The sequence below is a fragment of the Scatophagus argus genome, chromosome 8, assembly GCF_020382885.2.
Source record: "Scatophagus argus isolate fScaArg1 chromosome 8, fScaArg1.pri, whole genome shotgun sequence".
NCBI classification, from domain to species: Eukaryota; Metazoa; Chordata; class Actinopteri; family Scatophagidae; genus Scatophagus; species Scatophagus argus.
In genome coordinates this window covers 9194139-9218655 of record NC_058500.1, presented here as the reverse complement: position 1 = coordinate 9218655, position 24517 = coordinate 9194139, and the positions used below count along the sequence as shown (strand labels likewise).

Here is a 24517-nt window from a genome sequence, read left to right as displayed (position 1 = left end):
TATTTACCCACGAAATGTTTTCATGCAATGATGGCCATTATTAGTCTCCTGTCCACGATTGTTTATATAGTTATGTAACCTGTTTAAATGGTGTACACAGCTCTGATGTTAAAGCAGAAATGCCAGAAGAGGGTTTTCCACTACTGCTGTGTCCAGCCTTTAAGAAACGTCGGGATAGAGTTGATTTTGTCAGAGTAATTAAGAAAATGAGAAGCCAAGCAAGAATCCGTGACAGAAATACAGTAGCTACGTTAATATGCACTCATTGATCTGATCAAATCTGGATTAAAATGTGTAACGTTAACCATCTCATTTCGAATAAACAGGCCTGTTGTGAAAATGGTGATATGGTTCTTTTAACATCCGTTAGATTATCAAAATGTGATGTAAGTATACATATTAAGCGTTTTTTTGTAAAACCTAATTTAAAGTTTGGCCATATTAATGATCTTAGTTAGCATATGAGCCGCGGTCGCATTATGTAAGGCAGATGTGTGGAGAAAAAAAAGAGGAAACACAAGTGCCAATGTAGCGGAAGTGGTACTGCCCTGAGCGCTGAGCGAGACGGAGGACGGAGGCTGAATAGTCCAGAGAGAGAAAAAAAGCAGGATTAAAAGTCGCCAATATTGTAAGTGTAATAATCTTGCAATAATGAATTCCGAGCTGTAATACTAGGTTTCCATTCGTAGATCAATGTTGGAGATGGCTGTTTCATCGTGTCCGGTTGAATCCTGCTGAGAAGCCATCAAGCTAACGAAACAGGCTATTTGGATTTGTGAAAGGCTTGACGTTCAGCTACTGGCTAGCAGCTAATGCAAGATAACGGTACAGCTAATGCTAGCCAGTGAGCTAACCGACGGTCGGATTCCATGACACTTTGTTCTGACAGGCTCGTCATCCTGGGCGGGCCATGGTACAGCTGTTGAAAATGAATTAAATGCGAAAGTAATACCTTGCAGTACCATATTTGGTTTTCTGTGTATAAAAATACCGAATGTTGATCGCCAACACCCTAACCGGGGTTTTTAAACGAAAGCCAATCGTTGCTTTTGCTGGCCTAGCTAACGAACGTTACCGTTAGATAGCGGTAACGGTGCATTAGACGACGGTAGCTAGCTATTACCCTCTCCACTCGCATGAATACGACAGATTAGCAGCAATACCGTTATTTAGTCAAGTTGGGTCGCCAACACTAGTAGGAAAAAACGCGATGAAACAGATTGGTCGCATTTCATAATCTAATGTCAGTTGACGAAATGTATCATCGCGCTAGCTATGCTCGCAATATTGAGGGAGGGCATTAAAACCTGACTCGGAAAGGCTTCGGGTGGTAACAAGTGTCGGTTGAAACAACATTAAATGAACCAGTAAAACCTCTGTGCTTATTAAATTTGAGATTGTGACATTTGCTAACACCATTGATGAACTGGATGCAGTCTTATTCATTCAAAATTAGGTTAAGAACGATAAAGACAGACAGGATCAACTAGCTAACGTTAGCAGCTAACCTTAGCGATGTGTATGGTTGACCCACTTGCCAAGGGGCCCAGATCGCAATGCTTATTTCACGTTGAATCCAGTGATTTCTTTACTTAAAAGAATTGGTTTGTCAAAGCGAAATAAAATAAATTGATAACAGGGTTCAGAGCACACAGTCATGTTCGGTGAATGGAAAATGTGATGACTATTGTTAGATATTCTTCTCTTTGTGTGTGTGTTTTTTAGCGAACTACACATAAGTGCTGAAAATAATTTATTTTCTATTCAACAGTCTAGAAAATGGATAAGAGCGACCTGGTACAGAAGGCCAAGCTTGCTGAGCAGGCTGAGCGCTATGATGACATGGCTGCAGCCATGAAGTCGGTGACGGAGCAAGGTGTGGAGCTGTCAAATGAGGAGCGCAACCTTCTCTCTGTTGCCTACAAGAACGTGGTAGGAGCGCGCCGCTCCTCCTGGCGTGTCATCTCCAGCATCGAGCAGAAGACTGAGGGCAATGATAAAAAACAGCAGATGGCACGTGAATACCGGGAGAAGATTGAATTTGAGCTGCAGGAAATCTGCCATGATGTGCTCGTAAGGGTTTCTAATTTCTTTGATTTTTAAAAACTGTATTTGTTTATGTAATTTAGCCCGATGATCTCAAAACTCAACTATTGTTTCAGGGGCTACTGGACAACTTTCTCATTACCAACGCAACTGCTGCTGAAAGCAAGGTGTTCTATCTGAAAATGAAAGGCGACTATTATAGATACCTGTCTGAAGTTGCATCTGGGGATGCAAAGAAGGGTAAGTGAAGAAATATTAACGTCAAACTTTTGTGCTCTAACAATGTGATTAAATCCAATTCACAGAACGCAAACCACCTGCGCCTTCTCAGATGGTAAACGTAGTTGGCCCCCAGCTGCTGAACACAGTGAAGTGTTAAGTTCCAAAAAAGCAAGATACTTCCCTCAGGACTTTTTGGAGAGGGGGACTAAAACAGAGCAAGAAAGAAAGTTAATATTAGACTGCTAGTGATGTGCTGTCTCTGCAATATGTAAAGGCCAATTGTTTCCAAATACATATGCCATTTCATATATAATGACAATAGTATGTCATTGTTGCCAAAAAATCTATTACTACTGCTTTAAAATGTGTTATAAATTGTGATGGTAATTTTTCTTTTCGGTTTTATGTTTCTACCTAAAGATACAGTGGAAAACTCCCAGCAGGCGTACCAGCAAGCTTTTGACATTAGCAAGGGGGAGATGCAACCAACGCACCCTATCCGGCTTGGTCTGGCCCTCAACTTCTCAGTCTTCTACTATGAAATCCTCAACAACCCGGACAAGGCCTGCAGCCTGGCTAAGACGGTATGAACTTAAGCCTAAAGACATAGTTTTTAAATCTTTTTGCAGTTCAATTATATATTTTTTTAAAGATTTTTAAAACTATAAACATCACAATTAGATTTTCAGTCACAATTTGTTCGATAGAACTTTCCAGTGTTTCAGGGAAGCTATTCGATTATTTAAGTTTCAACAACAAGTTTAATCTTTGTATTTCAGGCATTTGATGAAGCCATCGCTGAACTTGACACTTTGAACGAAGATTCTTACAAAGACAGCACTCTGATCATGCAACTACTAAGGGATAACCTGACTGTGAGTTTCAAGTCCCATGTTGCTTTGGCTTTGATAGATCCTAATGTGGTATTCACAACACATAATTTTGTTTTTTTTCTCTGTTCTCAGCTGTGGACATCAGAAAACCAGGCAGATGAGGGAGAGACCGGAGATGGGGAAAACTAATGGAATTGCACTGTTAATCCACATACACTCTTATCTTAAACACAGACAGCTTATATACATCCCCCTCCACTCCATCAGCTCCTCCCACTTCTGTATGACAAGCAGCCTGAATTGCTCCTGACCAACTAGTTTACCCCTCTCAGTTCACTGTGAGGTGACAGGGTAATTTTCAGTTAGCAGATTCAGTCACTTTGTGGAAACATGTTGTATTGATTAGTGAGTCCATGTTGCTGTTGTTTTTTTTTTTTCTGCTTTGTGTGTATGTCTGTTTTTAGTGAGTGAGCAAGTATGAAAGGAAGTGAAAGACTGTGTGTAAGGTCTGGGGGGGGAGGGGGGTGTTGTGAATTCTAATCGTCCTTCCAAATCCCTTTGTCCTAGCTAGTTTGTTGTGCATTTTTCATCCCTTTTTTTGTTACTTTCTTATTTGTGATTCTTCATGATATTTACAGGCTTTATTGTATGGTAATTGAACTGGCAGTTGATTTCCACCAAACACTGTGATGTTAGCCGTTCCATTTGCTTCACAACCCAAAACAGTTTTATGTTTGAATTTCCAGACACATGTACAATCCTGTATTCAACTAACTGCAATTCTGCTGTGGGCTCATACAGAAAGGAGGCAGGCTGTATTGTGACACTGACATCTTGGTGAAATGCTCCTTGATCATGTTCACAAATTCACAATTTTAAAGTTTTAAGGGACCCCCTCAATTTGTCATGTTAGATTTGTTAAGACATTCCATGTTTTTAGGCTTTTGAAAAGGCAGTGCTCCTTTTTGTTTTTAGTTTTTTTTTTTTTAAACTAAGTATGGACTGTCATTGTAGTTTTCCTCACTGTTCAGGTGCTGCTTAATGTCAGTGCAATGGAAATCGTATGTGCGTAAATGTGGTTCCATGTATTTCGCAAGATTGACTATCATCTGTATGTAAAACCTAAAGTAACCTTTTATTGATGTTAACTGAAATGTCTTACCACACTGTATCAACCCTACTTGCAAAATATTCCTCTTAAAGCGGTTGTTTTCTCCCCCCCAAAAAAAAAAAAAAAAAAAATGTGCCTGGCTTTCTCTTGCAGCCTCTCTTTTCATCAAGGTGGCAGCATCTTGTAGATTTTAGATATTTAAAAGAAAACGAGTTAACCCAGAAAAAAACTAAATCTTGACCTCAGTTTTCACCCACATGCATCTCTCTTCTGTTAAAGATTGCTGGTGCAAATAATCGCCTCAAAAATCAGGTCTGTTTTGAAGGTGCAGTTTTGAGAAGCTCACTCCATCACTTTGGAAAGAAGCTCAGTGTCACAATACCATGTATCACCACTACATTCCACATACTGTAGTTGAAGACACCATTCCACATTATAGCTGACAGTCTGTTTATTCTGACAATGCTCCAATGAATTGAAATCTTATGTTTAAAAAAAAAAAAAAATCATGTCAGTTTATTATTATGCTTGATGAAAATGCAGTTAGTGAATGTGGAACGAAGCCTGTCTGTATATCAGGTCTCTACTTGCTTTGTTTTTACTGACAAGTCTTATGGCTAAAATTTGCTTCTGTAACAGTCTATTACCCAGTGCACACACGTGGTTGTGAAAATTTAGAATAGCTCTAAAAAGCAATGACGAAATGGAGATAAACAATGGTTGGTGTAATTCTAGCTTTGTGTTTATGTATCTTAAAACCATTCTAGTTTCACTATACATGTAAGAAATAGGAAAGTGTCAAAGACCATTCAGTGAAATAAAGTTTCGTTTAAGATAACAGGCAAATTACGTCTTCATTTTTGCCCGCAAGAAATATTTTCTTTGGTTTATGGTATGAACCGTATTTGTTTATTTGGTATGGTTTAGTCGTGGCAGGAATATGAATTCGTTAAGCTAGCATTTGTTTGGCAAGTCTCCCCTCTTCTTTACCGCCAGAGGGAGAAATAAATCCGTTTTAACCTTTTACGCTCTAGAACTAGTTTTCGTCGCGGAGTTTCACGTCAGTTAATCTCTGGCCCTCTCACGGCTTAATTGAAATGGCGATGTGCGAAGGACCGATGCAGGTGTTCCACGGCCGTAATTAGTCTAAAGCAACCGGTGACCCCATGCGGAAAGTGAACGGCGCTTACAGCCTTCTGCACTGAAAATCATACATCAGAGTAACGACGCATTGGCTATTTAAAACCCGTAAGTAACGTTAATGTAAAAACATTTTAATCGGGTTGTGTAATGATATTTAGTTCCTTCACGTGAGATAATTTTGACTACAGTGTAGAAGGAAAGGGTGCAAATTGAGCTAACGTTGGTCTCCAGTTGTTGTTGTTTTTTCAGTTAGTGATAATTTTGAACAGATTTTTCTAAACTTAGAGTTTTGAATATTCTAAATGCTGACTTTGACTTGCACCTTTTAACCTCGGCACATAGCCACACTTTTTCTCTCGACATATTTTTAGAATTCGATCCCCCTTATACACACATGCATCAGGTGCACCTATATAAAGCTAATGCTACAGTTAGCTAACTATTCTAATGCATCACTCCTGCAGTTGGTCATGAAGGTTCTAGTTAATGTTCAGTTTTCGTTCAAACTTAGTGGTGCTCTCGAACTGTGTTGCACCTCATGGGTGGATGAGGTGTTTCTGTTATGGAGTCCTCCCTCATTGACATAAAATGGATGGATAGTGGGTCATATAAAAAGGCGCTGAGAGTATAACTCTTTAAATTTAAATACAAGTCAGCATTTAATAAATCTTCTCTGCTGTCTACTTAGTGCATGTGGATTCATAGTAACCACCATGCATCCCAATGTACAATCATAGACTTAAATTGATTTTATTTATTTATTTTACAAAACCTACTCCAAACAGTGATTGAGATTTTTTTTTTAAAATCTCTCCCAGTTTCTCCCAGTGAAGACACATATAATTTAATTATATTGTAGCTTAGTAGCTAATTTGGTCTTAGAATCAGCAAAGTATGTGTCTGTACAAGGAATTTGACTCCAGTTTTTAGTCGCTCTAGGTGTACTTGGACACACTTCCACAGAAAAATAAAGATGCAGCTAAAAAATATGGATGACAAAGCCTGTGCAGCTGTGCAAGTTTAAGCAGATTTAGGATATGGAACCATGGTCATACTGAGGAGTGTTTTTAATATGACTGTAACATCAGAACTGAGCATATAGTAGAATCAACACAAGAACAGAATACGATCTTGTCCTCCTCGACAATTTTCTGTGTTGGGAAAACATAGGCTGACTCAGATTTTTAGCATCAACACAGCTGTTTGTTTATCCTACTCTGAATACAGTGTAGAACAGAGTTGGTTCTTGATTCCCATCCTTATCTGGAGGATATAGTCCTCATACATGTAAGAATATGTCTTTCTTCCTTTTTTAAAAAAAACTTGTAACATTTCTTCTTTGTTGAACTAGCTTTTACTCAACATGAACAGCAGCGGACCAGCATATCCCCTGGCTTCTTTGTATGTAGGAGACCTGCATCCTGATGTTACAGAGGCCATGCTCTATCAGAAATTCTGTCCTGCTGGACCCATCATGTCAATTCGTGTGTGCCGGGACATCATCACCCGCAGATCTCTGGGATATGCCTACATTAACTTCCAGCAACCAGCTGATGGTATGATACCCATTTTGGCCTCATCCACTCAAATTCAAGTCCAGTGAAACTTTATATAAAACTACACACTGGAATGTTTCTCAAAGATTCTTGCTACGTTGTGATTATGGTTGTGCAACCCAGGACAGATTTTGGTCGTACAGACTTTAGGTGCTATACAATAAGCTGAAATACACTAGAGTCGTCACTAGTGTCAGCATTATAGATCCACAGAATCTGATTGAAAATTACAGACATGAACAACAATTTTTGATATGTTATGTGAAGAAGATGCTCCCTAAGTGTGTTGGAAACTGTCCTGTGAAAAATCAGAATTTTAAGTGTACAAGTGGACTAATGACCTCTTTGTATCAAGCAAGTACTGGTCATACACATGAAATATAGTGTGAAATAAATTATTAACTAATATCGCTCAGCTAATATCTATAATCTTAATCTTAATCTTAATCTAAATATAATTGTGTTTTAAAGGAGGAACATCCTCTTGACAGTCCCCCATGAAGAGTGGTGGTGCTTTATTGCCAGTATAATGAAAATTCTTTACCTTTATTTATTTATTTATTTATTTATTTATTTATTTATTTTAGCGGAGTGTGCCCTGGATACAATGAACTACGATGTTATCAAGGGCCGACCTATCCGAATAATGTGGTCTCAGCGTGACCCGGGACTCAGGAAGTCTGGTGTGGGAAACATCTTTATTAAGAACATGGATGAGTCTATTGACAACAAGGCACTGTATGACACCTTCTCAGCCTTTGGCAATATTTTGTCCTGCAAGGTAAGTGGCCTGGGGCTTACTTCAGAGGGCATGTTCAACAAGGAAACTCAGTGTTTGATCCTGAACTCTGCCTAGACTAACTGTGAAATGGGAACCATATGATGATGATTGGCTCATTATTACATTAAGCTGCATGATTTAAAGCATTTGTTTTTGTAGGTTGTTTGCGATGAGAAAGGATCCAAAGGCTATGGCTTTGTTCACTTTGAGACTCAAGAGGCTGCAAACCGGGCCATTGACACCATGAATGGGATGCTGCTCAACGATAGGAAAGTGTGAGTTAACCTGAACAATTTGGAAAAACTAAACTGGTGTAATCAAACAATGGTAAAAACGTTATCTAAAAAAGTAAGTGGAGGCAAAGAGTAGTGTAGCACTGCTGTGTGTGTGTGCGGCCTGTGTTAACCATCTAAACTGTTAATGAATGCTAATGTCTGTGATAACTCTGGAACACGTCACAGATGACTTTTCCATCTTTTTTTTTTAATTTTTTTTTGTTTTTGTTCAGTCAAGAGACACATAATCATTTGGAATCTGGCTATGTCACCACAAAGGCCCATGTCCTGGGGAAATACAGTCAGTTGTCCTTGTGTAGGTCAGTGAGTAGGTTGGCTGTATGTTTAGGTTTGTTGTCTTGTGTGTGTACTTTCAGGACTAAACAGGCGTAGCAGGTTCATTAAAAAGCCATTGCTACAGTGTAGGAGAAATAGATCCATATTTGTCATTAAAATGTTGGATGTGGAAAAATATTTTTGTGACTTATGTCTTGCAGTCATGTTTGTTGACGTTCTGTTCGTGATGTCTGTCTTCATCATTTGTCATGTTGTGTTTTTGTTGCCGTGTGCCAGATTTCTACGCTGGGCAAAGAAGTTTAAAACTGACTAACTGCTCTTTCTTGATTACTGTTCCCAAATGAGCAATGGATTTGATTCTGTCTGCAGTTTTGTTGGCCATTTTAAGTCACGCAAAGAAAGAGAGGTGGAGTTTGGCACCAAAGCTATGAAGTTCACCAACGTCTACATCAAAAACTTTGGTGAAGACTACACTGACGAGAAACTCAAGGAAGTTTTTTCTGCATTTGGTAAGAGAGTCTTTCATTCTTTGGCCATATTGCAGTTTTGATATATTTTTTTAAAATTATTAATTGTTCAGCTCTATTCAGAGGCCTCTCCACAGTAAGCTGATTGTCACAGTTAGTAAGGTATTTGGTTTGTGTAACTGTCACTTCATATATGACATGGGTACAGACTGGCTGGTGCTCACATTTTCAGGGAGGACTCTCAGTGTGCGGGTGATGAAGGATGAGAGGGGCCGCTCACGAGGATTTGGCTTTGTAAACTATGCTAACCACGAGGATGCGCAGAAGGTAGTGTGTGCCAAGTTTCGATGTCCACTCAGATTGGACAGATGCCAACAGAAGCAGTTAAGGAGTTAATTATATTGACATTAAAGCTGATCTTTTCTTTTTTGCAGCCAAGTTAGCTTTATTCCCTGCATCAACATGGCTGCTGTATTCACACACAATCAAGATGGTCCTGATTGTTGTTTGAACATTTAAAGCAGCGTTAAGTGATGTACTGCTCACACATCCTGTATGTCCTGGCTGTTGCTTTGTTGTCCAGCCTCTAGCTTTCCACAGCTGGGGATGTTGTGTGGCAGTGTTATCTTCTGTTTTTATTTCGTTGCAGGATTTCTTCTCCCACTTACACCTGTCCTACCTATCTTTTGTAAAGGTAACATGATGCTCCTCTTGTTTTCCCAGGCAGTTGATGAAATGAACGGACAAGAGATCAATGGGAAAGTCATCTATGTAGGTCGGGCTCAGAAGCGGCTTGAGCGCCAAGGAGAGCTCAAGCGCAAGTTTGACCAGATCAAACAGGACCGAATCCAGCGCTATCAGGTCCACGCAGAAGGCCACTGTCATTTAATAACTTATTTTAATAACTTAATAATCCCCTTTTGCTCTTGTTTGCCCCCACATGTTTTGATGAAACATGCAATGTATGTCTGGATATATTTGTAAAACATTTCTGCAGAAAGATGGAAAAGGGAACCATTTTGTCCTGCAATGGTGTCAGTATCATTTACATCTGGTAGGAGATTGTACTAGAAAATGGGAAACTGGAAAAACTGCTGTAAATATAAATGCTAAGTTAATATAATTGGATTTGTTGCTCTACATTTTTTTGTTTTTTTGTTGATCAGGTTGACGGACAGAAAAAATGGTTGGGAAGCGAGAAACTCTGCATTGCTTACTCTCTCTGATTCCAGGGGGTGAATCTGTATGTGAAGAACCTGGATGATAGCATAGATGACGAGAGACTCCGGAAGGAGTTTGCTCCTTATGGCACCATCACCAGCGCCAAGGTATTGTAATGATATATGAACTGACTTGACTTCAATTGAATTAACTTTAGAATTGGTTGAATATCTGGAACGTCGGAAATTTTACAGTCTGAGCAGTTCTACGGTCCCATTTCCCGCATTCCTTATAAACTGCAGTTACCTCTGAACAAACATAACTCGCCATCTTCAGCAGTTCCACATTATTTTTTCTTTTCGCTCATAGGAGATAACGCTGCCCTTTCTTCTTGTTTACACTGAAGACGTGATTGTTCTGTGAGAAGAAACTTTCTTGTAATTGTCGTCAGAATTGTCTCACAGTTGACAAGTTCCAAGTCTGCAGCTCAGATGAAAACATTTTTGAACTTGAGCTTCTTTGTTTCCTTCAGGTCATGACAGATGGCTCCCAAAGCAAGGGCTTTGGCTTTGTCTGTTTCTCTTCACCTGAGGAGGCCACAAAAGCAGTAACTGAAATGAATGGGAGAATTGTTGCAACCAAACCACTGTATGTGGCTCTGGCTCAGCGGAGGGAGGAGCGTAAAGCGATCCTGACCAATAAATACATGCAGAGACTTGCAACCATGAGGACCATGACAAATCCAATCATTGATTCATACCAGCAGGCTGGATACTATGTGACTGTACCACAGGTATGGATGTTTTATCAGTTACATCACAGCTTTCTGATTTGTACAGCAAAGTAAACACCAAGTAGTGATTTTTTTATTACATCACCATGCTGAGTATAACGCGATTTTAAGATTGTGATATGGCCATCAAGTAGACCATAAACGGAAAAAAGAAAATTAAACTAACTGAAATGTGGCATCAAAATCCCTGATTTTTCTTTTTTTCCCTGTTATCTTATTTGTTCCTAATTACCTGTGTGTGTGTGTGTTGTCAGTCTGTCAGATCAGCAGTAATGTTTTCAACTTAAAACATTTTCACACAAAAGTCAGATTTCAAACTGAGTTGATAAAATGCAGTAGAAGGACAAGCAGTTCTTCCTGCAGAGTTTAATTTAAAATAGAAAGATGGGATTTAAATTAGGAGTAGGTAAGGGTGGGACACTGACCAAGGCAGGTGAATAAATAAATAAATAGGACTTTTTAACTGGAATTTGTTGGTTTGATTCAGAGGTTGGTCTGTGTTATGACTTCAGTAACTAATATTTACCTTGCAGCCTCCCACTCGCTCCTTCTACAACCACAACGCTGTCAGCAACATGAGGCCAGCACCACGTTGGACAGGACAACCAGCCAGGCTACAGGGTGAATGGAGAATTTGTTCTGTTCGAATAGATGTACTCTTTATTTATGTGCAGTGTATTCACATATCGTCTTCTGTGCGTTCAGGCCCTTACACAACCCAGTCAGTTGGTAGTTCTGCTCCCCGACGTGGTTCGACCCCCATCGCTACAGTCAGACAGGCCTCCACCCAGGCTCCGCGTGTCATCACCTCCGCACAAAAGACAAGTAAGTAGCAGATCTGATGACAAGAACTCCATCCTTCTAAAATGTGCCATTTGCCTGGTAATATCAGACACATGTGATGTTTTTTAGATAACATTGGGACCCAGACTGTAGGAGGGCGCACTGACATGCCTGTGACCCGAAGCAGCCAGTACAAGTACTCGTCTGCAGTGAGAAATGCCCAGCAGGTCATTACTGTACCTGCACCCATAACAAGACTGCAGGTAGGTACCTCAGACTGTACTGTACTGTACTGTACTATAGTTGTAATACACACTCAGGAACAAGAAATGACTATGAAATAAACTTGGGTTTCACAGTTGTTTTTAGATCTTTATATTCTGTGTACTTTGTGCATACCTTTTAAAAATGTTATTTAATGAAGACAAAGTCTTCAGAAGATTATGACATTACAAAAGAAATGTCATTGGAGTAACTCTGTTGTACTTGATATCTGAAGGTTGTTCCTGCACCTGTGATGGAGCCACCAGTCCACATTCAAGGCCAAGAGCCCCTCACCGCCTCGATGCTGGCTGCAGCTCCACTCATGGATCAGAAACAGCTTCTCGGTGTGGCATCACTCCATTCTGTCCCTTTTTCCTTTTATGTGGATAAAGCAACTTGTGTACTTGTTTGTTAATCCTCCCTGCTTTGTTGTGATGCATAGGAGAGCGATTGTATCCACTCATCCATGCCCTTCACCCAAACTTGGCCGGAAAAATCACCGGGATGCTGCTGGAGATTGACAACTCGGAGCTGCTGCACATGCTGGAGTCGCCTGAGTCCCTGCACTCTAAGGTTTAATTACACTATACAGACACCAGAACATTACACCAACAGGGACTTCAGTGACATTGTATTCTAAATACACAGGCAGCTATAACAGCATCCTCTCTTCTGGGAGGACTTTCCACAAGATTCTGGAGTGTTTCTGTGGGAATTTTTGCCCATTCATGCAGTAGAGAGTTTGTGAGGTCAGACACTGATGTTGGACCAAATGGTCTGACTTACAATCTCTGTTCCAGTTCATCCCAGTGTGAGGAAGGGGTTGAGCCCTGACCTCAACCCCATCCTACACCTTTGGGATGAAGGATGGGGTTGAGGTCAGTGCTCTTTGCAGGTCAGTCACCCCAGACTCAGTCAACCATGTCTTTATGGACTTTGCTTTGTGCACAGTTAGGCTGCAATAGAAAAGGGCCTTCCCCAAACTGTCACAAAGCATAGCATTGTTCAAAATGTCTTGGTATGTTGAAGCATTAAGATTTCCCTTCACTGGAAAGAAGGGCCCAAACCCAAGCCCTGAAAAACAGCCCCATCCCAATACTTTTGTTTATATAGTGTATGTTCATGTACAGTCTCAGACCCATCATTTTGTTATATTGATTCTGTGCAATTCTTTGTTTTTTTTCTTTTTATGGCTTCTTTTTCGTTCAGTACATTCACCACACACTGCACTTGCCAATATCTTGTAATATTGTAATAATCCTCCAAGTGGAAGAATCTTCCAATCAGTACAACTGGTCTGAGATCAGTTGTGTAGTTTGTTTGCCTGCGTGCAGACCTTTGAATCCATTCACTGCAGTTGAGACTTGAGAATTAAGCCTGATGTCAGTTGGCAAAAAAATGTGTTGTGGTCTGAGCAGCACAGCAGCTGAAGTCTTGTAATTTTTGGCAATTTGTGCCTTTTTATATTTAAAATTTCTAGTCTTTTACATGGTAATTTTCTTTTAAACTATTTTTACAAATCAGGTCTGGTTTCTATTGAACAGGCTCTAGTGTAGGTCATTAGAATAATGTTTTGTTAAACATTTAACTCAACAAGATCAATAAAAATAATTGACAGAAAGGTTAGGAAGTTAGCAGTTTTGCCCATTTTCCTGTGTTAACACTAAGCTAACCCTCTTCTGTCTGTGGCTTCATACTTGCTGTACAGACATGGATATTATCAGCGATAAGACTGGCATTAGTGACTTATCTTTTTCTTCTCTTTTGGCCAGGTAGATGAGGCGATTGCTGTCCTGCAGGCTCACCAGGCGAAGGAATGTTCTCCAAAGTGAAGGTCAGACCTTTCAGGTCAGAAACAACCATGTTCAGATATTGTTCTGTTATGAGAAAAGTCCACACTCAGCCCAGTCCCCAATGGTTTAGCATGTATCTGCATCAAATCAAAGTGCTAGCTCATTTGGTTAGTTTTTCAACTTTAAGTCCATGAAGTTTGTTAGTAGCTACTCTTTGAGCAAAACATCAGGAATTGAGGACTTCGGTCAGAGTGTGATAGTTCAGAAAGAACCGTGCACATCTGTCTCGTAGAAAGTGTGAGTCATAGACATTAAATGTTACCACATTAAAGGCTTAACTGTTTCATGTCTTTTCAGATGGCAACGACTTTCTGGATGAGGAAAAAAAGAGTAAAATTTTGAAAAAAAAAAAAAAGGAAAAAAAGAAATGTATGCGGATTAAAATGACAATGAAGACATTTGTGAAATTAAAACTATTTTGTTGTAGCATTACCTTTTGTTAAATGATAAAGTTTACGGTTTATGCATTATACCAGTCTTGTGTTGTTTGTTAAACACCAAATATCAATGCAGCAGTGCATCTACTTTAGGTTTAAAAATGTACCATTTGTTGCTCATGTCTCAAAAACAAAACTCAACAAAGTGAAGGTGAGTGGGTTTTTTTTTTTCGTGCACAGTATTTTTCTAGTCTGCATGTGATGGGTTACCTGGTTGTTTACCATCCCCCTCAGGTGGAAATTAATGCTCAGTTGCACCCTCAGGTTGTCTATGGGACCAGCCTGGATTGTTGGTTATACTGCAACATCTAAAGTGAACATTGGCTAACATGAGCACATGGTCTCAGCTGTAGCTGTTAAAAGCCCTGATTCTGTATTGAATTGAGGAAGCGTTTTTTTCCCATGACTTAACCTTTTTACTCAAGTGGAACAATGTGTTTTATGATTCATGTCTACCTTCTACAATATCTTCCACCCATCCATTTTCTATACCGCCTGTCCGTCAGGGTTGCAAGGGGGCTGGAGCCTATCCCAGCTGACTGCGGGCGATATGCGAGGTACACCCTGGACTGGTCGCCAGTCAGTCGCAGGGCTGACAGACAACCACACACTCTCACCTCGGGGAAAAGTAGAATAGCCAGTTAATGTGCATGTCTTTGCGATTGTGGGAGGAAGCCAGAGTACCCATAGAAAACCCTCGCAGGCACAGGGAGAACATGCAAACTCCACGTAGAAGGGCCCAGACCGGCATCCGAGCCTGGAACTCTCTTGCTGTGAGGCGACAGAGGTAACGGTGCTACAAGACATATTACCCATTAACATTGTGGCAGCAACTAGTGATAGACAAAATGAGTGAAAAATTTTCTGACATCATTTCAGTGGTTAAGATTGTTTCAAGCTTTTCTCACCCTGTAGGGTCCACTTTAAGATTGGTTTATCAGCAGCTAAATATTAAAAGTGACATGAGAACACATCCCAATTACACCAAATTTCATCCCAGTGGGCGAAAAAGATTTGTAAATCACAAAATCTGGTCGAATTTTGTCAGAATGTGATGGTTATAGAGGGGTAAGACTTAACGTGCACAAAACACTGAAATCAGTAATTTTCACACTGAATAGCTGACACATTTTTAAACCACAATTATTGCTGATTGTTTAAAACGCATACCTGTTTAAATCCAACTTGCTGAAGAAATGGTTGTGACGAGAGAAACATGGGGTCCAATGCTGTAATTAAGACTTTAATCACAAAGGCATTTTTAAATTGAACTGTGGATGACAAACTTCTAAAAAAGGGGGAGGGGTATTAACCAAAAGTCAAATCTGCCAAAGTTTTATTGGGAGCCTTCATACAAAAAATGAAATTATGGCTGTAAAAAGTTACAAAGAATTATTGTTGACATTGATATACTTGGCATTTAAGGCCTATTAACCCAACATTTCTGTAACTCTTTGCAATTTATTTTAAATCTAAAAATGATTTAAACAAGCAGATAAGACAGTAATATTTAAAAACACAGACCAATAGATACCTGCAGATTACTTATCAGTGGTAGTTTACAACACAAACTCACGAAAAAAAAAAAAAAATTGAAAAGCAACTCAAAAAATCCTGCCTAGTTTTTCAATTGTGAACACATGAACTTGAGGCAACTTTTATTACACAGCCAACTAATTTCAATGTTTCTGACATTTCCATGAATGCAAACAAATGTATTTACACTGGCTTTCATAAGCATGTCTCAGACTATCGACGGGCCGGCATTAGAAGCTGCTTTGCCGTGACTGAATCTGGGAAGAGGTTGTGGTAGGTTGGTAAAGGAACATAGGCTGCTGTTATCATTTTGCCTGGGAAGAAAAGAAAAAAAAATTAAATCTAGAAAATGTTCTCCATTATATGCTTTTCTGTGATATATGCAGGCTTAAAAACCAAATTAAATCATTACATACCTGCAAACCAGCGTCCATGAAGTGCATTCACAGTTGCCATTGCTGCCGGTATTGAGGGACACTTAACATACACGTTACCCTGTGTGAAAAATAAAGGACAAAAGACTCCCATGAGTATTTTCTACCAAATCTGATCTGTGGATCAACTGGAATATGAACACAAGTTTCCCTACAGAGTGGAATTTACTTCTAATGCATCCTGAAGAGGCCACTTACTTGAGCAGAGTTCTTGTCAACGTAAATGTGAACAATTCCTCCATGTTTGTTGCACTCCTCTATAACATCATCTTGGATCTCGATGGCCCAGCTGGGATCATTTTCTCTGAAAAACATGTTTGGTAACGTTTAAAATCCTGCAACTACAAAAGCTTCAATTAGAGAGACTGAAACTCAATGTTGATACGGGCACGCAAGTATTTTCCCTTGAACCCATCCAAATGATAGTGTCCTTACGATTGTGGGTTAAAGAGGTTGGACAGCTGAAGGCAGTGTGTAGCCAGCGGCTGAGATGGAAGGTTCAGGGCTTGGCTTGGAGCTGGAGTTGGAACAGCTGAAAGAAAACAAAAAAAGATTCTCACCAAATTTTCAAAAATAAAATACAACACACAAAATGTTTTCATCATCGAGACTCACCTGCTGGACCAGCGATGTTTCCAAAGGGTAGGGAGCCTGTCATCTGCAGGGCCTGCTGAGCAGCAGGAGGAATCTTCAGACCAGTTCCTGCGGAGGGAAAGACAGGCTTAGTTTCAGAACTTAAATCTAGCAATTGTTTCGGGATACTGACAGGGATTTTGACCAGGGATTACCAGTTACGTGAGATCAATTTCCTTTCTATATCACAGCAGGTAAAAATGGGAAGCATTCACACCTTAGATCTCTAACCTGAGAAGATGGAGCCTGAGAACTGCATATTTTCATCAGTTTTGCTTAACAAATTGCTGAAATGATTAGTTATCATAATACTCTGATTTTTTTTGTTTGCAGACTAATTAATAATCATCAAATCATTTCTGCTTTAATAACATATTCAGTTGGAGGTTAAAAGGTATTTGTTGCCATGTGAACTCCACAATTCCCAGTGTGTGTCGCTTCTACAAAATTGCAGTACATCACTGGCTTACAAAGCCTCCATTTTTTTTTTATTCCAAAAAAGGAACACTTATCAGTGTGATGTTTATGACAAGCCACAATAACGCCTTGTGAATAACGATCCATACTGGTGCAATAATTTTCCATCTTGAACGATGACATGGGAGAAACTGAGCCAAGTGTCAAGCGTGTGGACTTCTTATGACTCTTGAACGATTGTATTCCTCAAAACTGTGGGCTGTACCTTTAAAGTACTACATGCCAAAACACAACATTATACACATCTTGCAAACCAGCAACACTCAGAATTTGTCTGGTTTCAAACTTATGACTGAAGAAGTTACTGAAATGTAATTTCTATTAAAGAGAAGTTGGGTCCCTGTACTGTCGGTACATAAATTATGGCTAACCTTCTGCCAGGCGAGCCATAAGCTGCAGACGTCCTGTGGTGCCGAGGTCAATGCCAGTCCTCTCTAGTTCATCATTGTCCAGGAATGAACTCGCTGTTGACGAGTCAGAGCGCTCTGTAACGTGCCCCACCTTCATTGGACGTCCGGCCAGCTCAAAACCATTCAGCTGCTCCAAGGCCTTTTTTGCACATTCTGCATCTGCAAACTTGCAAAAAAAAAAACAAACAAAAAAAGGCAAAAGACGTTAGAGTCAAACTAGCTGGAGACCTTAAAGCATTGTCAATGAAAAAACAGGCGCTTTAATTACCGATATGAAACCATATCCTTTGGATCGTCCAGTCTCACTGTCCATCATTAGCTGGATTCCCTCAATCTTTAGAAACAAAAAACCCAAACAAAGAAGAGTAATGAATGCATCTATACAAGTAGTAAAAATAATGATAATAATTTATGAAACTTGTTTCTGACCTTTCCAAAAGGCTCAAAGATGCCTCGAAGCATTTCCTCGGTAATGTTGAAGTGCAGCGATCCAACATACAGCCGCATTGGACCTGAACTGCCCTTCTGGAGATTATTGGCAGCAGCAGCAGCTCTGTTTTTCTCTGCCTGCAATTACATTCATTTAACTATGTCAATCAGTCCATCAATGTAGAAATATGTCATTTGTTTCTGCATGCTTCTGTTTAATATAACAAACATTTCATTAAATGACTGTGTCGACAACAAATTAATTAATATGTTCAGTCACATCAGAAACCCAGCTGCAGTCTAGGAGTGAACAATCTGGCCTAATAAAAATAAATATTCACAATTTACAAATTGCTATCATGATCCACAATCTAAATTGTCAATTTGCTCAATTTTGAAATGCTCTGTTGACTACAACCTGACCCAAAACAGCCTATAGACTTCTACATTTCCATAATGTAAAAACACAACATTAAAGATAGATATTTTGGGCACAAGATCATTATGCGCTAGCTGTAACTCAGGTTACCTTATTTATAACATGTCATGTAAGGCAGGAACTATGTGAAGTAATTCATCAAATCAGCACAGCCATCTTGCAGACTACACCGCTCAACTGGTATGATCACATACCACAACTCCGCCGAACGATAAAGTTAAGTGAATTTTGAAAACGGGCGTAACATAATATAAGAAGATAATAATAGTCAATCTCTGATTTGACTATAAAGTAGATTGTGGACACCTTCCAGATCGGTCATGATCTAAAATTGTCAGACCAACCACTCTTATATTACCACTTATATTTAGATGAAGTTACAATAACCTGAGAGGCCTGGACAATGATAGGAACTCCTAAAAGCCTCTGGCCAGTCAATCCAATTGCCAGTGGTACAGAGGAGGCCTCCACAAACTCGATGTATGCAATGCCCTTTGATCTCCTGGAGTTTCTGTCCGAGATCATCCTCACGTCTCTTACCTGCAGAGAGAAACAAAGATAGTTCAAGGTTGTTTGTACATACAGACTTGTAGGATCACACATGACAACAACAACTTGAAAAATCAACTGACTTTTCCAACAGCTGAGAAGAAATCTTCCAGGTCTCGGGCTCGGATTCTTGCAGCAAGCTGCATGCAGAAAACCGTGCGGGCATCCCTTTCCTCTGGTGTTAGATTGTCAATTGGTTGCCTTGAAAAGAAAAAAAAACCCCAAATTAAATAATGTTAGAGCTCTGGAAACACAAAAACAAGCCGTTTAGTAAATAAAGAGTCAAAATAGTAATTAAACATACACAAACATAGTGCCTGATTTTGTAATATGGTGCAATAGCATCCTAACAATAAATAAATAAATAAACAAAAATGCATTGGATTTGGATTTTATTTGGACATTTGGATTTTATTCTTCTCACCTGATGGGGCTCCTCTCTTTCTTGAAGGGGCTCCGACTTTTGGAACGCTTCTTGCTAAAATATCAAGAAGAATCCTGTTTTCAATTTTCCTTGTACTGGAAACCAGTGATGAAGAATTTTCCTAGTCCAACATCACAAATGAACATTTATGTGCCCCTCTCCAAACACTGAACACTATGAACTTTGATGACTAAGTATGAGTGGTTTTAAATTTAAAAATGTCACGTACACGGGGCTCTTGCGCGCTTTGTATCGCCCAGAACGTTCCTTGCTGCGGGAGCGGCTACGATGGCGCTCTCTGCTGCGGCTTCGTTTTCTTTCTCTGCTCCTGCTCCTCTTCTTACCCTTCTTTCTGTCTTTGCTTCGGCTTCGTCTCTTCTTAGAGCCTGGGCTTCGGCTCTTGCTTCGGCTTCTCCTTTTCCTGAAACATGTTACAAGGGTTCCATCGTCGTACAATATACACAAAATTAAATGGAAAAATTTAACGTAGTTTAGAGACACAAAGCCAATACCATATATTCAAAACTTACTTCTTGTTCTGGTCGTCATGTCCGTTTGCATGAGAGGACTTGATCTCATCCTAAGCAAGGTTGATAGAAGAACATCATGAGGACGTAGATGAAACATTTCATGTCGTCAAGGTAAAGGGGATGGGTGGGACAAGAGAAAATGCAGAATATATTCAATTAATAATAATACTTCAAACTTCCTACTGTCATGTCTGGACAGTGTCCTTCCACCCCAATAGCTTCCCATCCCACTGCTGTTTCTCTCTCTCGTTTTTAACAAGTTTGCTCAGTACATAATGCAACAAAGCAAAGTTAAGGGAGAGTGTCTAACATATTAGCTGAGTTCAGGAAGCTTTGACAGTCAGATCATCTCCACCATTCCCCTTCTAATAGGTCGTACCAATGCCACTGCCACTATTTGTGCCTAATCATGTGACCACGCATGGCCCACGACCACTAAAAGAGATCCTGTGTGGTTGGTGTCAGTCCAGTGATCTTCACCCATTTTCGTTCTTGGACTGTAAGAGCTCGATGCCACCTCTGTCACACATCTTGCCCTGAAGCAAACAGGGATTCACACTTCTTAGTAATATTGACGCCCAAGAAAATAAATGAATAAGTTAAAAAAAAAAAAGATAAATCCATCAATTCAGCCACGTGTTAACACTTCCATTATCTGTAGGTTCTATAATATTCATATAAGTATATATGTATGTAGTATTTCCAACCTTTTGACTTAAGAAGGCATTAACTACTGAAAACTAACTCACTTTATAATACAATGATGCTAGATACAAGTATCAGTCATTCTACCAATATATCAATATCTGTGGTGCTGTGTAGCATGCAAAATCAAGATGCTTATTCACATTACAATTGACTATGGCAAAGAGGCAGTATTCATATTTACACACAAAGGAAAATAATTATATACCTGTATTTTGCCACAAAATCACAACATGGTTGTGTGCTTGCAAAATGAAGCTCCATAATCGCAACATCTCCATTTTCAAGCACACTGATGTCAAACTCTAATGTGCACCTTACTAGTTTTGGGAAATAATTTTATTAACACAATTTAAAACATGGCGAGTCTTGCTAAACAGCAGTTTGGTGAAATCAGAATTTCTTAAAAGTCACAGAGTGAGAGTAACTGAGGTTTAAATCTGAAAATACAAGACTACACATTTGGAAACAGTGATGGCATTCAGATTGTAAATCTGAATACTGCCTCCTTTGCTGGACAGGTAAGGATGGGCTTATCAACCATTGGCATTCACCTTGTTGAAACCGAATACGGATTGGATGTTCTAGGTTGAATCTCTTTTAGTCCTAAGGTGAACCACAGTACATCAGTATATGCACAATAACTACCTTCCTTTTTTTCACAGTTCACAGTGGAATCAAAGATGAATTCATGGGAGTAGAGGTGAGATATCATTAGGGAAGTCTATAAAGAGAGATAGATGTGGATTTATTTATAAGTCTGTATTGCGTTTTAAATACTCAATCACACCACACAACAATCAAGTAAACTTTGTCACAGTAGCAAATATTAAGGACTCAAGAGTAAATCATAACAGTAAAACAGGCCTCATTTCTGTAGTCTGCAACCCACCTTTCTGTATGGAGCCTCCAGCATGGCCTCTACGTCAAAATCATCAGCCATGATGATCCTGTGAAAAGAGCACGACAATGACTACACTTTTACATTCACTATTACTGTGAATAATCACTTTGGTGTTTTGGATCTTTGTCATATAACAGCATACAAGTAAAACTATGGGGGGGGGGTGCACTAGCTGAGGATTTATGACATGTCAGAAATGTACATTTAACCAAGGTTTAACCACGGTTTTGCTTTGCATTGTTAGTCAGAGCAAAACTAGAAGTACAAGAAATACAAGTTATCAGTAATTTTTGCAGCAAAAATGTTTGCTGATTCCAACTTAAATATGAGGATGTGCGTAAATGAACAGCAGAGTCATAACTACCTGAAGACATTACTTGGTGCTCTGGGAAAGTGTGTTGAAGATTATTCACATTCTTTTGGGGACCTTTTACAGATTAAACAATTAACTGATCGACAGCTATGGACGGATTAATCGATAATGAAAACAATCGTTCGTTGCAGCCTTAATGTAGACCCAAAGGCTGAAAAGTATATTAACATTTAAGATCTGTTGGTCTGTAACGCTATGACACGGAGTGTTTCAAGGAGTTGGCCCCGACTTCCTCAGTATGTCCCGCAAAGTCCAAAATAACAGTAAAAGGCGACAGTTAATATGCAAATGAAATGGCGAACCATACCAATCTCAACACAGATTCAACAGATCTTAACAGCAGACTGATATTTATTAATTAGGTAGCATAAAGGATAAACACGCGTTATACGTAACACGAACCTAGCTAACGCTGACTAGCCACCTCGGGAACTTATGTCCTCGTCGTTTCAACGATACCTCATGTTAGCTTATTTCAATGACCAGTATTGTTTTTGTTAATTTTCCGCTGCATTGAACTGACTGATAATGGGAATATCAATAAATGTGTAAATATACTCAGTAAGAATCGGTTTTAAACCTCATTACTCGTACACAGCGGTTCACATAATGTTTGCGATGGGAAAAACAAGCGGCAAGTATCGTGCCAATATGGCCAGCTACAGCATTTCCGCGGCAGTGAGCTAGCATTTAGTAGCAAACGTAGACATTACCGTTTGAAACTGATGAAATGATGTGCCAAACTCAAAATACCACGGCAAAAGCACTGCTGAAGAGACTGGCCTCGATGGTTTCCCCTCGGTAGATCACACAATGTTGAGATGAAATCACGATTTTCGAAGTTATGTAAGCTATTTTTTAATGTTAACAACCATCCGCAGCAGGTCGTGGCCTGGTATCAAATTCCTCTCCTTCCGTCTTCTTCGTGCTCGTCTTCTTCTTCACCAAATACATTTCCGGCCGGCTGTACAGTATAACGTGTAATGCTGCCCCCCAGCGTTCCAGAGTGTAATCGGGTATAGTTAAAAAAAAAAAAATCAAAATAGCTTTGCCAACTAGCAAACAGTTATTGCTAAAAGAAAGCAACTACTTAATTGAAAAGGAAGACGCACACAAATCTGACAGATATTTAGACAACTGTTGCAGGCCACTCACGTAATTTCTACATTCCTCTTCAACCTTCAGTCTTTATGGAAGTGGCAATATTCAGCACTGCCTTACTGCCACGACAAACACTTTTTGAACTTTATTCAGTACAGGGGAAAAAATAACAAACACGATAATGCACAATTAGAGTTCATACAGATTACAAAATCACACCCCTTATACACACTGGAAAGTTTTTTTTTCATTTCATACTACAAAAAAACACATCAGCCCCTCTTGCTGATGTGCCATTGAGCAAGGCACCTAACCCCCAATTTGCTCTCCTGGTGCTTGATGCAGCCCACTGCTCCTGTGTGTGTGTTTCACTGCATGTAATTTGCCGGGTGTTGCATGTGTGTTCAACTAAGAATGGGTTCAATGCAGAAGACAAATTCAGTGTATATGTACTGCCAATAAAGTGATTCTTCTTCTTCTTCTTCTTCTAAGAAAAACAACAACAAAAAACAAAAACTGCGGCTTACATGCAGCTTAATACTGTGTATTTGTCCATATACACAGCAAGACTCAAGTTATCGGTTAATGATTGCACTGTTTGGTGTAATGAAGTCCGTAATATAGTTTAACTTGGGGGATTATTGTGTGCAGCGCTGCTACTGTTTGTAGACTAAGGTTACTGCAGCTGTTTGAGTGAAAGCAGAGTAAAGGTTAAATCAAGTTGATGTTTACCCTCTCTACCAGTAGATGGTAGTATGAACGTATTAGTATTTGTTAACCGTTGGCTCATGGGCCAATGTCAACAATTAACCAGGTTATGTAATAAACATTTATGGTTTATCTGTAATCCAGTCTGTATTTACATGTTGATTGTGTTGCAGTAGAATAAAAAACTGTTTTCACTGCACCTTCATCACTGTGCACTGATGACACCGACCAGTGCTGGCCTGGCAGCACAGCAGAGCCCTGCACATGTACCAGACTGAGGAGCTAAGTGATTGTAGTCTCACGTTCTATAAAGGCCGCTAATGTTTTCAAAAAAATTGATTATTTGCATTGTGTATAAAAGTCAACTTAACGTCTTAACTAAAACTTTAACAGCCATCTTGTTTCAACTGTTGTTGAGGTCTCTTGCTTTGTAGGTTGACTAATCAGTTGAAGCCTTCAGGCTGTTATTACTTCTTCATTTTTTTTCTCTCTTCTCTCTTTTTCCCATGCTGAATGAGTTAAACGGTGAGACAGGAAATAACCCCGGGTAACTCAGCAGGAGATTTAATGTCACACACCAGCTTGAGCCAAACGAACAGCAAACAACGAGTGCTTTGTCCTTTAGTGGCCCAGCGGTGGGGTTAAGGCTCAGTTATTTTTTAACTCAGCTGTGTTTTATAGTGTACTTTCTGTAGGTTTAATTTCTCAGTTCACATGCTGCTCATTTTATTCGATTTGATTTTATTCCACATTAGTTTCATGTAGATGACTGTTGTAATAGAGATTTGAACCCTGTTTGCTTATCTGTGTGTTTTATGTTCTTGCATGTGATTTTTGTGTGTG

At 39.5% G+C, this 24517-nt stretch overlaps 3 protein-coding genes across 12 annotated transcripts; 2 read left to right on the top strand and 1 right to left on the bottom strand.

Annotated features, from left to right (window-relative positions):
• The first annotated feature begins 478 nt into the window (after positions 1-478).
• Positions 479-5050, top strand: LOC124063834 (14-3-3 protein beta/alpha-1-like). The gene is made up of 6 exons (XM_046397897.1): positions 479-628; positions 1772-2073; positions 2163-2286; positions 2689-2852; positions 3048-3143; positions 3234-5050. The coding sequence occupies exons 2-6, from the start codon at positions 1780-1782 to the stop codon at positions 3288-3290; spliced, it is 735 nt and encodes a 244-aa protein (XP_046253853.1). The 5' UTR covers positions 479-628; positions 1772-1779; the 3' UTR covers positions 3291-5050.
• Positions 5051-5298: 248 nt separating this feature from the next.
• LOC124063827 (embryonic polyadenylate-binding protein-like) lies at positions 5299-14055 on the top strand. 6 transcript variants are annotated; one of them, XM_046397880.1, is made up of 17 exons: positions 5299-5460; positions 6707-6911; positions 7499-7692; positions 7852-7967; positions 8201-8287; positions 8634-8773; positions 8964-9058; positions 9455-9592; positions 9964-10059; positions 10425-10685; positions 11219-11306; positions 11391-11510; positions 11598-11731; positions 11968-12076; positions 12175-12305; positions 13509-13566; positions 13883-14055. In XM_046397880.1, the coding sequence occupies exons 2-17, from the start codon at positions 6719-6721 to the stop codon at positions 14026-14028; spliced, it is 2106 nt and encodes a 701-aa protein (XP_046253836.1). In that variant the 5' UTR covers positions 5299-5460; positions 6707-6718; the 3' UTR covers positions 14029-14055. The 6 variants fall into 6 exon arrangements, with proteins under 6 accessions (XP_046253836.1, XP_046253838.1, XP_046253840.1 ...); XM_046397882.1 differs by having other exon boundaries at positions 5300-5460; positions 13509-13580; XM_046397884.1 differs by having other exon boundaries at positions 5302-5460; positions 13505-13566.
• Positions 14056-15244: 1189 nt separating this feature from the next.
• On the bottom strand, positions 15245-22804 carry LOC124063829 (RNA-binding protein 39-like). Of its 5 annotated transcripts, none has more exons than XM_046397891.1 (16): positions 22579-22803; positions 21481-21538; positions 20263-21312; positions 19884-19933; positions 19583-19774; positions 19354-19407; positions 19013-19130; positions 18768-18920; positions 17942-18079; positions 17781-17846; positions 17474-17678; positions 16608-16694; positions 16428-16524; positions 16191-16296; positions 15975-16053; positions 15245-15872 (listed from the first exon to the last, which is right to left on the bottom strand). In XM_046397891.1, exons 7-16 carry the CDS (start codon positions 19073-19075, stop codon positions 15772-15774), a joined length of 1095 nt encoding a protein of 364 aa, XP_046253847.1. In that variant the 5' UTR covers positions 19076-19130; positions 19354-19407; positions 19583-19774; positions 19884-19933; positions 20263-21312; positions 21481-21538; positions 22579-22803; the 3' UTR covers positions 15245-15771. The 5 variants fall into 5 exon arrangements, with proteins under 5 accessions (XP_046253847.1, XP_046253845.1, XP_046253846.1 ...); XM_046397889.1 differs by having other exon boundaries at positions 19884-20419; positions 21143-21312; XM_046397890.1 differs by having other exon boundaries at positions 19884-20419; positions 21237-21312.
• Between the last annotated feature and the right edge of the window lie 1713 nt (positions 22805-24517).